The sequence below is a fragment of the Larimichthys crocea genome, chromosome III (genome assembly GCF_000972845.2).
Source record: "Larimichthys crocea isolate SSNF chromosome III, L_crocea_2.0, whole genome shotgun sequence".
NCBI lineage: Eukaryota > Metazoa > Chordata > Actinopteri > Sciaenidae > Larimichthys > Larimichthys crocea.
In genome coordinates, this window is record NC_040013.1 from 41,738,708 (window position 1) to 41,758,543 (window position 19,836).

The 19,836-nt window shown below is 39.8% G+C and overlaps 1 protein-coding gene across 7 annotated transcripts in view; it reads right to left on the minus strand.

Moving 5' to 3' along the window:
* Window positions 1–19,836, minus strand: part of LOC104934922 (ral guanine nucleotide dissociation stimulator) — a 49,327-nt gene that overhangs the window by 14,738 nt on the left and 14,753 nt on the right. The window contains exon 1 of one of the 7 annotated variants that reach the window (XM_027277530.1): window positions 18,200–18,522. The exons of 2 other annotated variants lie outside the window; for them this stretch is intronic. In XM_027277530.1, the coding sequence (XP_027133331.1) occupies window positions 18,200–18,292 (93 nt within the window). In that variant the 5' untranslated portion in view covers window positions 18,293–18,522. Of the gene's footprint in view, window positions 1–12,246; window positions 12,629–18,199; window positions 18,523–19,836 lie in introns of those variants that run through there. 4 more of the 7 variants (XM_027277527.1, XM_010750693.3, XM_027277528.1 and 1 more) reach the window with 4 other exon arrangements.

Sequence of the window (19,836 nt, forward strand, 5' to 3'; positions counted from 1 at the left end):
TTTTATAGCATCGCAAACTGAATATATTTGGATTTTGACCTGCTGTTTGGAGAGATGCTATGTAGGACGCTGAGAAACTGAGATCTGTCTGACATTTTCTATTAAACAATTCATCAAAAGTAGATTTTCAACCAACAACTACAGCTAAGCACTAAGGCTTCTTTATGGATATTAATAGTCTGTAAGGACTGGGCAAGAACCCATTTAGACCTGAAGTGATTAGTCATTAAGTGATTAGCCCATCACCAGTAATTATTTTGATTGATCATTTTTCAAGCAAAAATATTAAACACAATTCTGGCTTCTCAGTTGCGATGATTTGCGTCTTTTCTTCATCTTTAGATGTTAACCCGGACTGTGATGGACATATTTCACTAACTAGAGCTCAAGTTCACATTGTTTCTAAATTCCTCATCATTACTGACGGACGTTCAGAAGAATGGTGGTATTATAAAAATATGATCATCATGTGGAAGTTCATAAAAAAAACACATATATGTGCTAAAACTGGAGGGTCGCTTATTTGCTTTTTTTCCCTCCTGGATCTGTCGACCATATCCAATGAGCTTCTTCCGTGAAAAGAATGAAATCGGAGCACGATCCATTTGCTGAAGAAGCTCATGGCATATGGCCAAAAGCTCGTCAGTGCACCTTGAGTTCAAAACATTTTACCACAGATATCATGCTATTGTTTTACTAAGCTCTGTGTGTTTCAAACCATTTAAATGGGTCATTACGTGACGCGTGCTGATATCACATATACAGTATTGCTGCAAGATGTGACGCACAACAGAATAAAGTAAATATATTGTACAAAATCTGTTAAGATATTAAAGCAAAATATACTTTAGCTTCAATAGAAACTACTTGTATCTAATGTGATACAGAACAGCTTCTTAACTATATGTGTATACCTTTTTGATTTTATGATATGCAGCCTAATAGTTAAGAATTCAGTCTACGTGTAGTCATTCAAAGAATGACAATAACTTTATGCAAACATTTCACACAACTTCCAATCAACAGTCTGTATCAGTCTCGAAAAATAAACCTTGACATCTTGAGCGCTGAGCCTGTTGAACACACCAAAGCATAAATAGCAGAGCTGCAGCGCCGTGAATCATTAGAGCTGAGGCCTCGGTGGAGGAATGGCATGTAATCCGGCATGCCACAGTCATCCGTCACAGCCCCTTGTAGTGCATCCTGGGAGCATTAGTCATCAGAGTCCATTTTCAATGCTCAGTGTGACTCTCTGCTTGACTGCATGCTTTTTGGTCAGGATGTATTCGGTTACATCTTAGTCAACGCCAAGACTCTTTGTTGTGTCTTTGTTACCACGGAGACTAGCTCAAATGAGTATGGCTGTGAATTTGGAAAATCAGTGTAACGGGTTGATACAGTGTTTTCATGCACTACTGTTTTTTTATTTCAGTGTCATGTTTGAGACACAATAAAGTTCTAGATGTGATTTGTCTATAGAGGACTGAGATGAAGAATGTCACAAAGTGTATGATCTAAAAGGGAAAATACAAACTAATCAGAGCAAGTAACAAAAAAATTTAAAAAATTCACTGCAAGCATGTCTGAATAAGGTCAACTTTTGTCCACATACCACTCTTTGTTTCCCAATCGGTTTGACTAACTTGCCTGACAGGGTGGTCTCTGATGTCAAAGTGGTGTGGTGTCAAAGAACAATTTAAAAAATCTTATGGAGTTTAGAGAATTACATTTCTCCCCAAAAAAATTTTCTGGAGAACAATATGAATTTCAGTTGAAAGGTCTGCACTGAGGTCACGTAAACAATTAACTACCAGCAAATGAATTGATAATGAAAACACTTGTTAGTTGTTAGATATGTTAGATATGTAAAAAGATTAGGGAGGAAAAAAACAGATTTGGTCTGAACTGGGCTTTAGATCACCATCTCATCAACGTACAAGAAGAACCTGAAAACACAAAAAGGGATAACAATGGCTGATGCTGTTCCACATGCTTCAAAAGCAACAATGTGTGTTGTGAAACACAAGAAGACAGACTGGATTCTAGTAAAATAAAGCCATAGAAACCGGCTCACAGGGATATCAAACCTCTGTCCACTACACAAGACCCTGGTGACATCCATAATTTTAAACAAAAACTAAAAAAGCAAACTCTTCTGACAATGAAGACTCAAGTTCACAGAGAACCTGAACTTCAGTAACCCCCGGCAGAGATCCTTACACAGTGTTACAGAGGGTGTGTGTGACAGATAAATAGTAGGGAGGGGGGGGGGGGACAAACCCCTGGACTGTTGTAAATCCTGTACGGTATAAAGGCTGAGGCACAGCTGCGGCGGAGAGCCTTGACAGCAGGAGAGGTGCTTATCAGCCAAACCACAGAGGCCGCGCTGCTATCACTTCAAGCTCCGAAAAATGCAGCGCTCAAGGGCAGCGCCTCGCTCCATCCACCGAGTCAATTCCCACCATAAAGATCCTATTCATCCATGTTCCAGCGAGGACGGGCGTTGCTAAGATAACCAAACTCTGCCTACTACTTCAACAAAACACTGAACGATCAATACTTTAAATAGAAGGGTTCCGTGTCACTTCAAAAAGGGCTTACTTAAACAGAAAGAATGGTACTACGTTCAGCTGAAGCTTTCGAAATGCTAAAATTAACATGCAACCATATGTTAACCATCAGGAGAAAGTCAGGAAGCAGGTGAGACAGGAATCTTACACTTCAGATGATGAGGTTCATCTCAGATTTGAAGAACGCAATTTACACTTGAAGCTGCTGACGAGGGACTCTTCAATCACACAGTCTTCTCACAAGTTTTTTTCTGGACAACCCCTTGATTTGCATTACATGTCTGAAGTGACTAAGATGAAACCTCTCTGGGCACTTTTATCACTTAGGTGCTAAAAACCGAAAAAGATCTTTGCAATTAAATCAGGGTCGTTGTTTTTCCAGCAGACAGCCGAACAAGCCACATCTTCTTGAACTAGATCCCAGTGCAGCTGCAAAGTCAATAAGAAGAAAAGGTGGGATTGAGAGGTAATCCCCTCTGAAATGTGGGCACCAAGCTGTCTTCCTGTTTTTTTTTTTAAGGTTTGTGTCTCACATTCTTTCAGCCTGACTAGGTGCTTAGTCAACCAGATCGGCACCATCCTGGTTACAAACAGACTGGAAGTGGCTACTGAAGAAAGGAAGTAAACAACAAAAAGGGTATTTTGGCAAAACAGGCTAATTGCTTTCATTCTCAGCATTAAGAGAATCCTCAAGATTCACTTCTGCTGGAAACTCATGATCTCTGTCAACTATGAGAAACTCAGAACTTCAAGGATTTGTCTTCGATAAAGAATGGTTGATTTGTGCCTCACAACTTACTTACTTGGACGTCTAGAACTTTCAGTGTAGACCTACCGATGTGTTGCATAGGCTGATTTACAAAGCGGATGTTTGTCTTTATGCCGTAAAATCACAAATGTTGCAGCACAGAACACTGTGTGACTAAGAACACTGCATTATGAACACACGACACCGAAAACTTTTAGAACAAAAGGCGCTGATGACTTTTATTTATAGAACCATTTAATTAAACAAACAGATTTTTTTATTTACTGGCTGCTCTCCAACGGAGATTGGTTTATATCTAGTCACTACATGTTCCTGCGTAGAACAACAGTGAAAGTGGGTCATAAAGTATTCACAGTACAAATAAGAATGTTTGTTTAATCCAGGTGCGTGGTGGTTCTCGTCTCAGGACATAAAAATTACTGACAACTAAGTAATTAACTACCGAAAAGTGCAGCGTTTGTCTGAACATCTAGGATACAGTTAACATGCGGCCAGCACGGACCATCTGGTACGCCAAGCAGCTTAAAAGAAATGTCAAGAAGTATTTGCTAGCACAAATCAACAGTCACACTCGCACCTGAACACACAGCAGTATCTGCTAAATGTCAGAAATACAATTACACCACCTGAATACTAGATTAAACAATTATATTTAAAGTAAGGCTTAAACTTTCATTTAACTCTGATATTAATATTCTGTTCAGTGTTTCTTGGCTTCTTGTGCGAGTTTGAAAAATCAGAAGATGGGAAAACTCCAGCAGGGTCCACAGAAATGTCTGGCATCCAGAGTCAGCCTCCTCCACACTCGCTCCAACACTTATCAGATCTACGTTCACCTACACCATCCTGACCATGAATGACCATGAATGTACATGTGGGCTGGAGGAATGTGAGGCGAATAAAAGTGTCAGCAAAGAGTGATGAGGCAGAGAAAAGGAAATCGGTCTCCAGAAAGAGGAAAAGGGAAAATCAAGTCACATGAGCATTAGTGGGGAATGATCTGCCCTACTGTTGGATGAATGGATTTAGTGTTTTTGTTCCAATCTTTCATTCACAGTCAGAGTTAAATATCGACCATCTAACATGATGGTGTTAGATATATGGTGTTTTGCCTTTGGCCTACACATCAGCCTACATAGTGCATATGCTTCTGTCACTGTTGTGTAACTATAACTGAATTTGTCACAAAGCCTCTTCGAGATAAAGACGATGAATAAAATCTTTCCTCAGACAGACAGGGGCACATTAAGGTTCCACTTCATACAGCGCTGATACTGAAAACATGCCACAGTATCCAGCTTGAGAAACAGCAGCTCGCTGCAGCGTTTCCTGGATCTGTTCTGTGGTTTCAGGGATTTAGTTTACTACATGCAAGTACATGTACCTGTCATTTAAGACTAACAAAACAATTAAACTTTAATGGACACTGGGAACAATCTGGGGTTGAGTGTCTTGCCCTAAGGCACTTGTAATCAGGGGATGTTGGCGATTGAACCGCCAACCCTGTGATTAGTGGACGACTCACGACCTTGTTTACAATGTACAGTTTGCTATAATTTCACCGTTCGCCTTTGTTTTGTCTTTCATATAAAATTGGGTTTTAGGCCCTGTTAGATCTATTATAACATTCAACTTGTCACCAGTTCATGTCGGATATGAACTTGATAAATAAATAAAAAGTCAGCAGTAATGGCTAAACCTCCCAAAGACCCAAGTTGTAATAAGCAAGAATGATTCTTTATGGAAATGAAATGTTACTTAAGGGAATCACATACAGATGTTACACCTCAAAAACCTTCAGCCTTACCCTCAGTTTTAATAACAGGCTCAAATGTTGGCTGACCTGCTCGTAAATTAAAAAACACAAAATCTAAAATTGTTTATTTTGCATAACAAACCTCCCATCTTGATATCTGATGGTGTACAGTCTGTATATGCACAGCTACCTGGCACAGGAACAGATTAAAACAAACACACAGGGACAACAGTAAAAACTCACTGAGTGTGTTCGGAGGCATCTGCCAAATTATAAACACTCATCAACAGAGAACACACCTGCCTCAATATGAGCCTTAGAAAGCCCCTCAGAGCCGAGCTCTAAATGTAGATCAGGGAAACTCCCGGTGGAAAGAGAAAACCTGGCCCCAAAATAGTCAGCACCTAAACAAAGCTAACAATAGCGTGCGTCCATTACAACCCCATAGCACAAACCAGTGACTTCCCCTCGCTAACAATGACTGCTGAAAGCCAATGAGATCATTTTGATGTGAGGCAAGAGTCAAATGTGGAGAAAGGGTGTTCAGAAACGTTCAGAAAACTCTTGGTGGTCTAAATATTGAACTTATTCAATAAACACAAAATACAGCTGAACATGAATGTCTTGTACCAAATTTCATTGCAATCCATCCAATAATTGTTAAGATCAATCCAGATGAAAGATGAAAAGCCATGCCAATATTATCAATTAACCAATGATCAACTAACCAGCTCATACGTGATAGAAATATGTGATAGTAATCCCAGATCTTATCTCCAAACTACATTTTGTCAGAAAAGGTAAACCTGATGGGAAAATCTATAGCTGCCTGCTCATACTGTGGTTCAGCACTGCGAGACATTGGCAAGCCCTCGGATCGCATCTTTGAACAGTTCACACATAGAAACAAGTAGTTTCTTTCCTGCATCTGGGCTAATCTAAAAAGTTCTGGATACATGTTCTTTCAAAGTGTCTATTTTTGTCTTTGTTTGTTTCTCTTCCAGACAATTGATATGAGCAAGAACAATTTTTTCTGTCAAATTAAGTTGACAGATCAGCTGGGCCAAGGAACAACTGATTAGATTTTGGAGAAGGCTTCAGTTTACGTCAGATGATCATTTCTACTTAGCTGTAAGTTCAGATATACTAAATCTTTGGGCCTTGTGTACATCGTCAATAAATTAATGTAAATTAAAAGTGACAGGAATGACTGAGGTTTGTTTTTTCGTCTCGCCAACACAGTTTGTTATGTTTCCTCTCTTTGTGTCACTTTCTATCACTGTCACACACACAAAAACTAAATCTACATGTTGATTTAACCCACGGCAAAGTGCACTCCTGTCCGCCTAAAACTGGCTGACAGAGCTGTTGTGACAGATATCAGTAATAAATGCCAGCAGCTAAACTGGCTTTGTCAGTCAATCATCAACATGCATGTACATTAGTTAGTGAATTTCATTAGGAGAATAAACCTCTTATCTTTCCACGGAGTCTGGTGTCTGATGGCGTATAGTTTTTCTTGAAATTACAGAAATTTGTTTGTTTAATATTCTGTAAATCAAATACTTGTAGGTTTTTTTTGTCAGTCTGCCAGACAAAGTACAACATTGACAAAACAAGATAAACTCAAGGTCAATTCTGACCATATCTGTGCAGATGTTCAGAGTCGTGGAAAGTCAGTGTTTACATTTCTATGGTGCAAACTCTGGACTGTTTAATACGGTTGAAAGCTCCAAACAAACAGTTGTACCAAGAGACGGTGTAGTAAAGCTCCCCATGGATGGTACAGGGACCAGATAATTCTGCTGAATCAAATTAAATCCCTCCAGAACCTTCTCTCCTGCACTGTCCGACTCCATAAAGAAAAATTCTCATGAGTCTTGTTTTTAACAAATTATAAAAAGGCAATCACAGGCTCCCTGCAAAAAAATAGTTCTTAACTGTTACTCCCACTTCTTGTTTTTCCTATAGTTTCATTATATGAATTACAAAAGCTGTCACATTAACAAAAAGAAAAGAAAGTTTCAAATTAACCCAAAAATCAATCAAGTCTCTCCATACCAGGTTTGGTACGATCATACCAGTACTGAGACCAAAACCAAAAACTGACCTCACAAGTATCTGGCAACCAACATGTGGAAGACGCCGCACCGAAGTCTAATATTGTTTGAAAAGAAACAGGTACAGCACATACTGTAACGCTCCCTATCTTTGGTTTCTGTAAAAGATACAGCAAGATCCCCCTAACCCTAACCCCCTCTTAATGCTAAGCTATGCTAATCCCCTCTTGGCTCCAGCTCCATTCTTAACGCACAGATAAGATAAGACAGATATCAATCTTCTCATCGAATTGAAATATGTTGAAATATTCCTTTAATAAAGATTTATCGACCCTGACGGATTCAGATTAGAGGATCAATCAAGCTGTAGATCTCTGAATATGATTTCATCTCATATTTCAACTCAGTCCAGATGGGGGGAAAAAAGCCAAGTCCTGCAGCTTGTTGTTGTTCAGGCTAATTAGAAACCCTCAGATTTCTGTCACATGGAAGTGGGAAAAAAGCTCTCAGTTCAGGGACTTTGATTAGAAGCTTCTCTATAAATATTCTTCAGTTAATATGTTTTTCAAAGTTTACTTATGTAAGACTAGTCCAGGTAATTAAGACTACAGCAGACAGACAGCGAGTGGAGAATCAGACGATTTAAGTATTTTTCCAGGCGTCGGGCCTTTCACATTCCAGCCGCTGTCTGTTTCTGTCGTTCTGTCTGCCGTTGAGATCCAGCACTCTGCTGTTCAACTTTCTTCAAAATGAACCGTGAAAACAAAAGCTCCTCTGTACCGACTCGGACGGTCCGGCTCCTGTTTCTCACTGCGACGCTCGGCCAAACTTCCGCTGGCGCTTCAATCAGTGTTAATATCTTAAATGAGTGCACACCTATCAGTGACATCTCCTTCTCCGTGTGTGTCTCAGATCTGATGTTTTTATAATCAGTGTTTACAGCAGAAGGCTCGCTGAAATGGGTCACATGGATAAAAATACCTGGACCTAACATGACAATGAGGAAACTCTAAACCAGTATTGTGTACTGTCCTGATTTTCTAATGTGATATTCTAATATTCTGTCTTTGATTGCCTGTGAGATTATTTCTTCCATGTGTTAACTAGAATTGTACTGCGTTATTTTATCATTCATCTGGGACTGCTTGTAAGCTTGGCTGAGTCACTGGTAGAAGTGAGGACAATCAGGCCGTGATAGAAAGTAAGGAAGCTGTTTTTAGATCACTTACAGTTGTTCTCTGTCTCTTATTTCACTCTCAGTTCATAACTGCACTGAGTATTGATCACCTACTAAAACAGAGCTGAAGACTTTCAAATGGAGTCAGATAAAAGCCGCCGTTAAGCGTGAAGGTGAATGGAGCCACAGAGACAATAGCAGCTCTGTTGTTCAGTCCTGAACTGATCTGAACTGTTCTGGGAGTCCAGGAGCTGCAGGCCTCGTTCTCAGATGTCCTCTGTTACCAATACAAACTGATTACTAACTGACTGGACCGACAGTTTGGGTGACTTGCTATTTAAGGCCTCTTGAGACGGACTCAATGAGCAGCAGTCTATTCTTTGTTTAGCAGTGTTTTATGTTGGTTTGGCCTTTAATCCTGCTGGTTTGAGACTGGACTACAGCGCTTGGAAAGAACTCCACTCTTAATTATTGCTATTTTCAGCGTGAATGCACTGTTGTATGCACTTCTTTTTTTTTTTTTTAATCCATGTCAGTGGGGTTTATTTGGCTCCAATGAAAATACGATTACAGTGACACTACATGGTTACATAAATTCACAAAACATGTTACAAACCTTACACCCTGTTCACCCTTCTCCATCATAGCAAACTACAAACAAAATGTATTTGTTATTTGATCAGACTGCAGATTTGAATCACATCTTTTACAGAGGAAATGTGGCCACTCGCTAAGTAGAGTACAGCTGTGATGTCTTCATCTGGGAAATCAAAATCTATTTATTTAGGCAAAGTTCTTGCACAGCTGGTCGTGTTTAGTCAATCTTCAACATTTGGCATTTTTGTACTAGATGAAGCGATTAGTCAATTAATTGATTAGCTGATAGATTGCTAACTCTTTTGATAATTGATTATTGTTCCAAGCAAAAATGCAAAGTATTTTCAGAATAATGAATAAACAAATAATCAGTGTATTAATCATTGATAAAGTAGTTAGTCGGTTACTTAGTTATATCCCTAATCGATAGCCAAACCCAGGTTTGGAGCAATGGTGCCAAGTTTGGTCTGGTCATAACTTATTAAATAAAATAAATATATAAATCAATCAACGACCGGCAAACCATTCACAGAAACTTCAGATTATATGTAACCAGGCTTGAAGCCACCCATTACTTGTTTATCTGCTGAAGTTATGTTACAGCAGCATGTAAAACTGATTCTGTTCAGACCATTTATTATGTAAAATAACAAAAGAAAACAAGTATGAGAGACAAATGAGCATTAACTGGGGCAACACGGCATCATTTTTCTAACACAGCAGTAACTTGATCTGTTAGCAAACTACCCCACAGCTATAGCACATAATATGTAAAGAACTCTACTCAGATGCTGGTTATATGGAGCCAGAGGGGTTCATGTAGAAATGACTGAACCCACCCACTCTCTCTGCCACATCAGCCCCAGTGACCCCTCATACTGTAACAGAACCACAACGTTGAATAACGTTCCCTCAGCCTCTGAACTGAGGGGAAGAAAGCCGGCGATTGTGAAGGAAACCCCTTGGCCTCTGCAGGAGGGGGATTAAGTATTAGGTAATTGTGTTAGAGGAGATTAGATTAGAGACACGAAGCAGAGCAGGTTAGCTGGAGACGAGAGACCAGGGCTACCTCTCTGAGCTTGGGATATTCAAAGGGAGACATAGAGTTCTTAATAACAAGCCTGTGGTATGAGTCCAGGTCTGATTGACGACGAACAGCCGGAGAATAAAAAAAATTAAAAAATGTGGATAGATAGCAGAGACTACATCGTCCCCATGTGGTATCAGTTATCATGTCGTCCTTATCCAATCCCAGTCCTTATGTAAGACCGATAAATATGATTACTCATCCTCCTTATGTGATCCAATATACAGGAGCACAGGGCTGGAGAACGTTCCACTTAATCCACGAAAACCATATCTTTGCATAATGGGTTGAAGAGGGATGTTTTGCAGTGGGAAATAGAGAAGCGGGGTTATGGACATGAGCTGAATTCGATGAGGAGGATAAAGTAGAGAGCCCCCCAAAAAAATACACTGCCAGGGAAGTATTAGGGTCATATTTTTAGCCCTGCTTGTGGCGTGGCTCTGAGGATGGTAATGTTGGTGGGTCGGTCCACCACTTTGATCCTTTGATTAAACTATTTGATGGATAGTCATGAAACACAGTCTTCCTCAGGGGACAAATCCTGATTAATTTAGTGATCCTCTGACTTTCCCTTTAGCTCCACCATTAGGGTCAAATTTATGCTTTCATGTGAAATATCTTGATAAATGCTGAATAGACTGTCATGGCATTTCCCCCGCAGGATGTCTCCCTGTAATCCTGATATTTCAATTGTGAATCTAGCATCATCCGCAGGTCATTATCTTTCCATTGCTTTGGTTTCTGGACAAATACTTCCAAATCTAACATCAATACAGACGGGTTAGTATGCTGGTCCTAGCATTTAACATGTTTCAAGCACAATTACCAAATATTTCCGTGTCCCAGCGTCTCTTATTGAGAATTCCTACAGTTTTATAATCACTGTAAATTAAATCTGTTAAGGTTTCGGACTGTTGGTCAGACAAAAGAAGCAACGTCACCTGAGGCATTAGGTTTCTCTTTCTTTTTTTTTCTTACTTTCTGACATTTGTATGAACCAAATAAATAGAGAGAGTTTAATCCACAAAATTATGAACAGATTACTTGATAATGAAAACAATCCTGAATTGCAGCCCTAGTACTGAGCCCAAAACACCATGACATGGCATGGCTGTAGACTGTTCATCTCTCATTATTACTGCAGTTAAAAATAGTTTTCTGTCATTGATGCTGTGAATTTACATATTTATGATGGATTCTCCCCACTACACACACACACACACACACACAATAATGCAATATTATGTACATACGTACTCAGCTTCTCGACCTGCTCACACGACTGTGGAACATAGCAGGAAATAACAATTTGTGATATGAGTAACATATCACCCGCTCTCAATATCAGAATTATTAGTATTTTATTATGTTTTGTTAGGCCTTGACTCAGTGACACCTACACTGGAGGGTTTCAGTCGGCGTCTTTTCAGTATTGAACTGAATATGTGTGCATGCATAGGGAGGAGTGAAACCGGTGAAAAAAAGCAAGTCATCCTCTCTTGTGCCAACGTCTAAGGACCGTCATAACAGTCACAATAATTCTGTCAGTAATTTTTAGTATTAATTTGTCTGTTCTATTACTGTCCATTAAAGCACCTCATACAGAGTCTGATCCCATCATTTCTACCAACTCAGCATTTGACATTTATAAGCTGTTTAAATAGCATCTACATCATTACAATAAGGATTAAAAATATAAGATTATTACATGCCTTCAGGTGAGATTACATTATATATAAGACAATCATCATCTTGGACATATTAACTAATTTTATGTATATTTTGGATATGTACAGATGTTCTTAAGTTGTTAAACGATGTAAAAAACGGTTTATTTTGAAGGTTAAAGGTGGAGTTAACAGAGATCCAAAGACAAATCAACAGTGAGATCTCTCTCTCTCTCTGGGTATTTTTAGTTTTTATACTCCTAAAAAATGTTATATATAGATGTTAACTGGCCTTAAATTAATTGATTTTTATTTAATAATTGTCTCATTAATTAAGGTTCAAACCAGGATCCCCACCCTGGTCCTTCAAACCCAGTCTGGATCTGCCTGAACGTCCTCGTGATCACAACACAACAAATTGACTCATCTAACGGACCTCAGTCGTCTCTCGTCCCCGACTGCCCTTCACCCTCCTTCAGCCCCGTATCCTGCCACTTTCCTGCCCTTCACCCTCCTTCAGCCCCGTATCCTGCCACTTTCCCCGTCCTCCTCCTCCTCCTCACCTCCAGCAGCGGCAGGTCCGGGTCCAGGTGTGTAAAGCTGTGCAGGACCACCGGGCTGGGGTCTTCGACCACCTCCAGCCTCACCCCGTCCCAAATGTTCCGCACCCTCCACGACGAGTCAAACATCTCGAGCAGCTGTCCCGGCTTGACGCTGTGCGCCTCGGTTTGCATCCCCGAGAAATAGACCATGGATGCCCGCGGAGCCGAGTGTTCAGTCACAGCAGCGGTAGCGACATTGTCACGGACTTTTCCTGGTGTTTTCTAAAGCGAGGCGTCAATCCTGCTGTCTGTGGTCCAGCGTCAGTGGCGGATCATCGCTGCTGTCCGTAGCGCTTAGGAGAAGCATGACTCAGACGGGGGCTTTCTAAACCCCGCCCCCACGGCTGTGTTGCATTCAGTGCCGTCGGAAATATCATAAACCGAGGATGTAACGGGGGATTACCATTTTAAAAACACTTTCTATATTCACTCTGAGAAAACAAGCTATTCCCTGTTACTTAATATTATTTCACGCTACTGCTATAACATGAATATAAATAAAATAACTGTACGATAAATAACAAAGCGAACCTACTGAGTGCAATGTTGTATTTGTACCTTTATTCTTACTGATGTTTGCTGACATGCCAATTTCCCTGGAGAGCAATTAAGTCTTAATTGATCTTAATTAAGCTCATTATCGAAATAACAATAACATCGTTAATGTATTTTGTTATGGACTGAAATAACTTAAGTTCTTTCGATTTATTTGAACTTTTGTATTATTATTGTTTCTGCCATGTACGCCAGCATAAAAGTAAATGCACATCATATGACATTTACTGGAGTCCACCAGCAAAACAAATATTTTTGTCCCAAAGCCCCTTCTTTGACTATTCTGTGTGCTACATTACTATTTACAACACGCATACTAAAAAGTACAACTCTACGCGGTGTCCCTGAAGGTAGCGCTAAACTCCCCCACTCTTATGTCATGCCTATGGGAAATGATGGCAGCGTGTTGTTTCTGCTTTCACTATGGCAGCAGGCTGGTATGGGAAAAGAAAACACACTGATGTACAGTTCATTGTCTCTGCTGTCTGATGAAAACACACATTTACACTCCGAAGACTACACAGAGAGAAGCAGCTCAGTGCATTTACTCAAGCACGACTCGATACACTTTCCAGGAAACTGTATCTTTATTGAATTTATGATCAAATATAAAGCTACTCCACATTATGTAAAGCAGACTGACTAGATATAATTTTAAAATGGTATGTTAAATGCATTTAGCAAATAATAAGATTAAATAAGAGATATGAAATATAATTGATTAGTCGGTTGATGTTTTAAATACATAATTCATCTCACTCTCTAATGAGAGAGTATTTTGACATCATGGAAATATAACTAAAAAAGTAACTAAAAAGTAAAGCATCTGAGTAGACCCTTAAATAATGTTACAACGAGTTTTAATATTTAATGAATCGACCATTTATTTTACCTAAGAACCAATTTATCATTTGATCTATAAAATGTGAAAAAATGCCTGTCACAAGTGTCCACAGCCCACCGTGATGGCTTCAGATGTCTTTGTTTTGATCGGCTCACAGTCTAATAATCAAATATTAATTTAAATGAACAAAGCAAAGCAGCAAAGCCTTGTGTTTGAAAAGTTGGAATGAGTTAAATAAAATACAACAAACCACCTTAACACAAAGATCTCCACTAAAAGAAATGATTTTAATTACCAGAAAACTCAGACACACACCACGTCCTGTTTTTCACTGCAGTAAGCTGAATTATCACTGAAATACAAGCCTGTGTATTTTTGATGGATTGTACTGTCCTGTGTTGCATGAGCCTCCTCGCAGTGGGAGCCTCTGTCGATTTGACATCTAACACTGCCTCCTACTGGCCGATGTCATGAATAAATGTCTTACGCCACACTAAGACATCTGTCATCTTAATAAGATGTTTGCCAAGCCTTTGAAATAATTACAAACCATGATTAATTTAGCCTGTTTAAAATGAGAGGCAGATATATCAACAAAACACTGCCGGCCTTTACTTTACATTTAATTAATGCTGATCTTTGATTAATGTCTATCTGTTTCCAAAATGTTTCCGGAAGAGAAGGAAACATAATCCACGCTGGCTTTTTCACACCGACAACCGGAACAACAGGTGTGAAAGTGATCGAGCCAATATAACGAAAACATCTGCTGCACCAGCTGAAGCTCAACGCAACCCAAAACATGTTTGACCTCTTTGGCCCTTTCTCATCACCGGGCTTCATAATCAACCGCTGCGCTTCATAACTCACTAAATCTGCAGCTGCTTCTCACGGACAGTGTGCATGTGTGTGTGTTACACGATTTTAATGTCAGATCATTTTTAAATGTCCATCTTTCATCATGCAAGAAGACAATTGGACAAAAAGTTATAGGCCAATTAAATTTACAGCATATTTCGACTGTGTGGAAAGATAAAATGTGGAAAAATGTGCAATAGAAGTCTGATGTTTGTAATAACCCATGAAAAGTAAATGTGTGTTCATGACTTATTGTCCAAATCAAGGGCCTTTTTTTTCCTGACTTAAGTATTATTCTTTCTAGCAAGGCTGCAAAATCAGAGCCAAAATATTAACTTTTTTATTTTACATTCAAAGGATAAGGATTGTATTATGCTAGACTTTTCTTATTGTCTACAATCGCTATGAAAAGACAAAAAAAAAAAAAAAAGTGTGTTAAACCATCTCTAAATCTGTCTGACTTCCTGTGGCTCTCAGCACCAAGCCCATTACTGAAGACACAAACGTTGTTGGTGTCCTAATGAGCACAATGTGGCATTTCTACTTTAACATGCAGCCAACTTGTAAACATCAACACTTAGAGTCCAACTGCAATCTGATTTACTGCAGTGCACCTCACACCCCGAGGAGAAAGGACAACCTGGAGCTGAAGACAGATTTCAGAGAGAGATTTCCTGTCACGTCTCCAAGGAAAAGGTCGCTGTCCTCCAGAAATACAACCTCATGAGACGCGACTCTTTTAAATACACGGAGCAGTATGCCGCGTGAGAGGAAAAGACGAGTTGTTTTAAACAGCCGAGGGTGAAAGTTGTAATCTAAATGCTGCTTCAGAAGATTTTTCAAGCAAATAAGGAGAAAATGAAACACTGAGTACTGACTTTTGCATTTTGAGTGCTTAAACATCAAAATATACAAACGGGGCAGAACATATTCGCCATTAGCAGAAACATCAGCGCTGGTATCCGTCTTCCAGAGAAACCCGTTTGGGCTGAATCCCAGAAATCTCTTAAGAGCTCGAAGGGACGGCCAACTTTTAGTCTGCTGTGATTTAACAAAAGCTCTGCTTCCATCATCCATGGAAATCAATACCAGAGGATGTTGTTGTGCTGCTGCCGTGGCTCTGGCTGATGTTCCGACATGTTTTACTGTTCCCTGAGGAGAGTGACGCTAACCTCTCTCTCTCTCTCTCTCTCTGTCTCTCTCTCTCTCTCACATATATATATATAAAACCCACAAGCTTTTACTCCGATGCGTACGCAAATAGATACCAAGCAGCATAATTAAAGACGTCGACCACACCCAGCAAGGCTTTGACAAATGCACATGAGGAGGCCAGGTTTAAACAATTTCAATCAATCAGCAGTCAGCAATCACGCCGTGGTTACGGTTCAAATCAGAGCAGTGACATCAGGAAGATATTTTAGTCTAGATGACGGCAAACTATGCAGAAACTCCTGTCAGAGTGCCGTTCAGCAAGGCACTTCACCCCCAGTGGAGGCTCACTGGGCAGCGCTGGAGGTCTGTGGTTGCACTGGGCTACTGCCAGGCGCACAATGTTCCCCAGTGCTTCACAAACAATAAAGCTGTAACAAATAAAAGCCAACGAGAGTGCCAGACATGGATAGAGTACAGAGTTACATAAGAGGAAAAACACAGGCTGATAAAATGATAAATAAAGTGATTATAAATCATAGATGCATGTACAAAAGAATGCTTGTGAAGATCCTTTCGAAGAAGTCACGGGATAACTATAAAAATATAACTAGAAATAACTATGCAGGGTTTTTTCTCCTCATAAAACAAAAATATGTTTTTCTGGGATGTATTTGAGCTATCATTTTCCTTTGCAACTAGAGCACAGAGAACCAAAAAACAACTCTACAGCTTTTCTAAACCCTTTAGCCTCTTTTAGCTCCTTGTTTTTGTTTGTATGGGATATTTGTATTTTTATATTGATATTTATATACTTTTAACCTTTATTTTAATAGTGACAGCTGATGAGTGATGGGAAAGTAGGGAGAGAGGTGGCATAACATGCAACAAAGATTCATGAACATTTCATGAATCCTCAAGATGAATTCAGTCATTTTCTAAACCCAAACATGTCGTCAATTATTCAGTCCATTTTTCTATATTTCCCAGAAATCATACATTTGCCTTTAACTGGGAACTAGATTCCCTCCTATCTGATGGTCTCTGATTGGACAGCAGTTCACAGAGTTCTCACAGATCATTTAGACCTGTAAAAAAAATGTTATATTAGTTTTAGAATCTGTTGGCCAGAGCCAGCATGACGTGGGCAGAGAAACGTTTGGCCTGCCGCTCTTCCCGTTGTCTCAGTTTGACAGCTCTTAACAAGGACAGACAGTTGAGGTCAAGCCCCTGTGCTGTTTCGTGTCAAAGACAGAACGCTGTAATGGCGCTTAATGGAGTCAGATTATAGTCAGGGAAGCATCTATTGTGTCCTTCCACTGCAGACACGACGCATTGTGATGCAGGAGTCTTTTCACTGAAGAGTGTCCCTGCTTTTACCAGCATTTTGTGATGTTTTTGTGATGCCCAGGCTGAAATTCTTGATCTAATATCAGAGCTGTGAGCAACCTTGTGATCTGTTCCAGCATATTAGGATGTTAGTTAATGAAGAAATCCACCAGACTCGACCACACACCACATTAAATACAGCTTCTTTATCCCAGTTATTACAAAATTCACAGTTTCTTCCAGCCATTAAAAGTTAAGTTATTGAGTCATGGCAAATGGGTGCCTCAATTTTTAGCACCACTGCACAGCTGACGTATAATATTGTCTGATTAATCCAAATGACTTTCACACATTGAAGCAGCTGTTATATAGATTTTAAACTCCAGAAAAGAGAGCCTGAGGACTAGTTATTGGCAGATAACCTGACTTTAAGTATCCAGTCAGTCAGACTACACAGACCTGACAAATAATAAAACCTGCAGGGCATGTGAGGTCTGCTGCTCACTGTCCCTGAGATTTAACCACATCAAAAGATCATTTTCTTATACATACATAAAATCAGATTCTTTTTTTCTCTTTAAGATTTTTGCATCTTTGTATTTGTTTTGATAGGGACAGTAAAGATACAGACAGGAAATGAGGGGGGAGAAGCATATAAGACGCACCAAAGGTCTCTAACTAAAATCAGACTGGGAACATCGCATTACATGATATGCATCTTAACCGCTAGGCCTCCAGGACACCCCATACATATCACATTATGTACACAGAACCGGATAGCACTAATTCTGAAAGTAAAAACGCCGATAATTTGAACGAGAAAAGAGACGGCCTATCTGCTTCAAATTTAAAGGCTAACTAGATCTCTATCAACCGTAATCATATCTGCCTGATCGTCTGATCAACCAGTCAAATGAAAAGTACCTAGACTGGTCAGTGATTTATACTAATGTCAAATTAACCTTTAGAACTACAAATTCATCAGCAGATAAATGGTATCATGGTTTACCAATCAATACAACAAACTGTGACTGTGGCCGGAATCAGCAGGATGACCTTTAGGTTTACACAAAATGTTCTGACTAAAAAAAAAATCGCAAGTACAATCCTTATCAGTGTGACCTTAGAGACACTAAACCACAAGTCTCTTAACATTCTAAATAAAATAAATCCAACCTGTCTCCCTGATCTCCTGACCGTCCGGTAATAATCCTCGCAGACACCTGTCCTGACCAGCAGTCCACAGGTCCACGGGCTCCAGCACAACATTACGTCTTCGCACAGAACCAGTCAAGAAGCCTCAGGATCTAAGCGTTCCTGGAGCAAAATCCCACCGGCAAGCCTCCAGAGCACCCACTCCCCTCATCACAGATTGGCCGACCCCCCGTCGACGCTCTCCTCATACATATTTACTTTACCAGCTGTGTCAACAAACTGAGAGGAACAACACTAGAAAAAAATTAACTTTTGCTGGGAAAAAGGAAAATGTGTTTCCAGAAACTCAGCAGGTCAATCCATGTCTGTGAAAGGTGAAGTGAGACCTCTCAGTAACGGTGCCAAATCTTCACAAGAACAAGAATGCCGCAGCACTGTGGTGCTCAGATGCTTTATGACCACCAAACAGAAAATGAAAGCTAAAAACGAGGCAGTGAAACTCCTCTGAAGGAGTAACTGAAGGAGGGAATAACCTAAAACTACAGACCAAAGGCTCAGAGATGTAATCAGCCTGTCAGCTCAGTGTACCTGCTCTACAGCTTTGTCAAATAAGAAAGAGAGCAAGTCGGTAGAATGACACTGATGTGTGAGATTTGCAATGAATCATTCACATTCTGCATCAAATAAAGTAAAGTCTGTTATTTGTCAGGACTAGATACAGCAACACTGATAGAAGAAATCAATCTGAAAACAACTGCTTTAATCTTAATCTAAGGTTTTATTTGGATCTCCATTAACTGGACACAAACGTGGTCGTTAGTCTTCCAGGGGTTCACACAATAAAAACAACTATTTCAAATCACACAGTATCAATAAGACAAGAAACTGCTATATAAATATAAAGCCAAATATAAATAATTGAAATGACTCTACACATGAAATAATAAGTAATAATAAAAACAGTCACCAACACCTATAAATAAATGGAAGAATTTGAATTGAAGCAGCAATAACAAAATAATACTACATGAGATTAATAAATCTATTTTGGATCTGTCTGATGTTTGACCAACAGTAACTGAATATCTTCAGTAAACTTTGTGTACCCGTCAGATATGAAAAAGAAAACAAGAAAAACAACTTGATTATCAACATTTGTCTGATTGATTGACTAATTGTCTGAGCGTCATCTATCTGTGTCTGCACAGCTACGTTGAACCTCTGACTTCTTTTTGAGTGAGAACAAGCTATCATCACAGATCAGACTTTCATGTATCCGAGGAGAGATTTTATTTTTCCTTTTACGGACAGACAGACGCCGTGTTGCCCTGTTGCCCTGTTGCTCTGGGAAATAAACCCCATGAGACAGTTTCCCAGTAACAAAACAGAGACAAGAAGAAGCTTCCCATTCACACACAGTAAAGCAGCTCTGAGCTAAGCTGTCTCAGCCGACAGCCTCTGGATTTATTCAGTGCCATTACTTTAGCAAGCAGAGATCCATTCAGGTGCTCCTCCAAGGTCCTGGCATTTAAAAACACTTTTTCATGCCAACGGGGAGATCACTGGGAGAGCAGCTCTGCTCTGAGGCAACCTGACAACCGTCGCCCAGGATGAGAAACAAACCAGCCTCTCTCTCTGAGGACTGGTTCTGTCAAAAG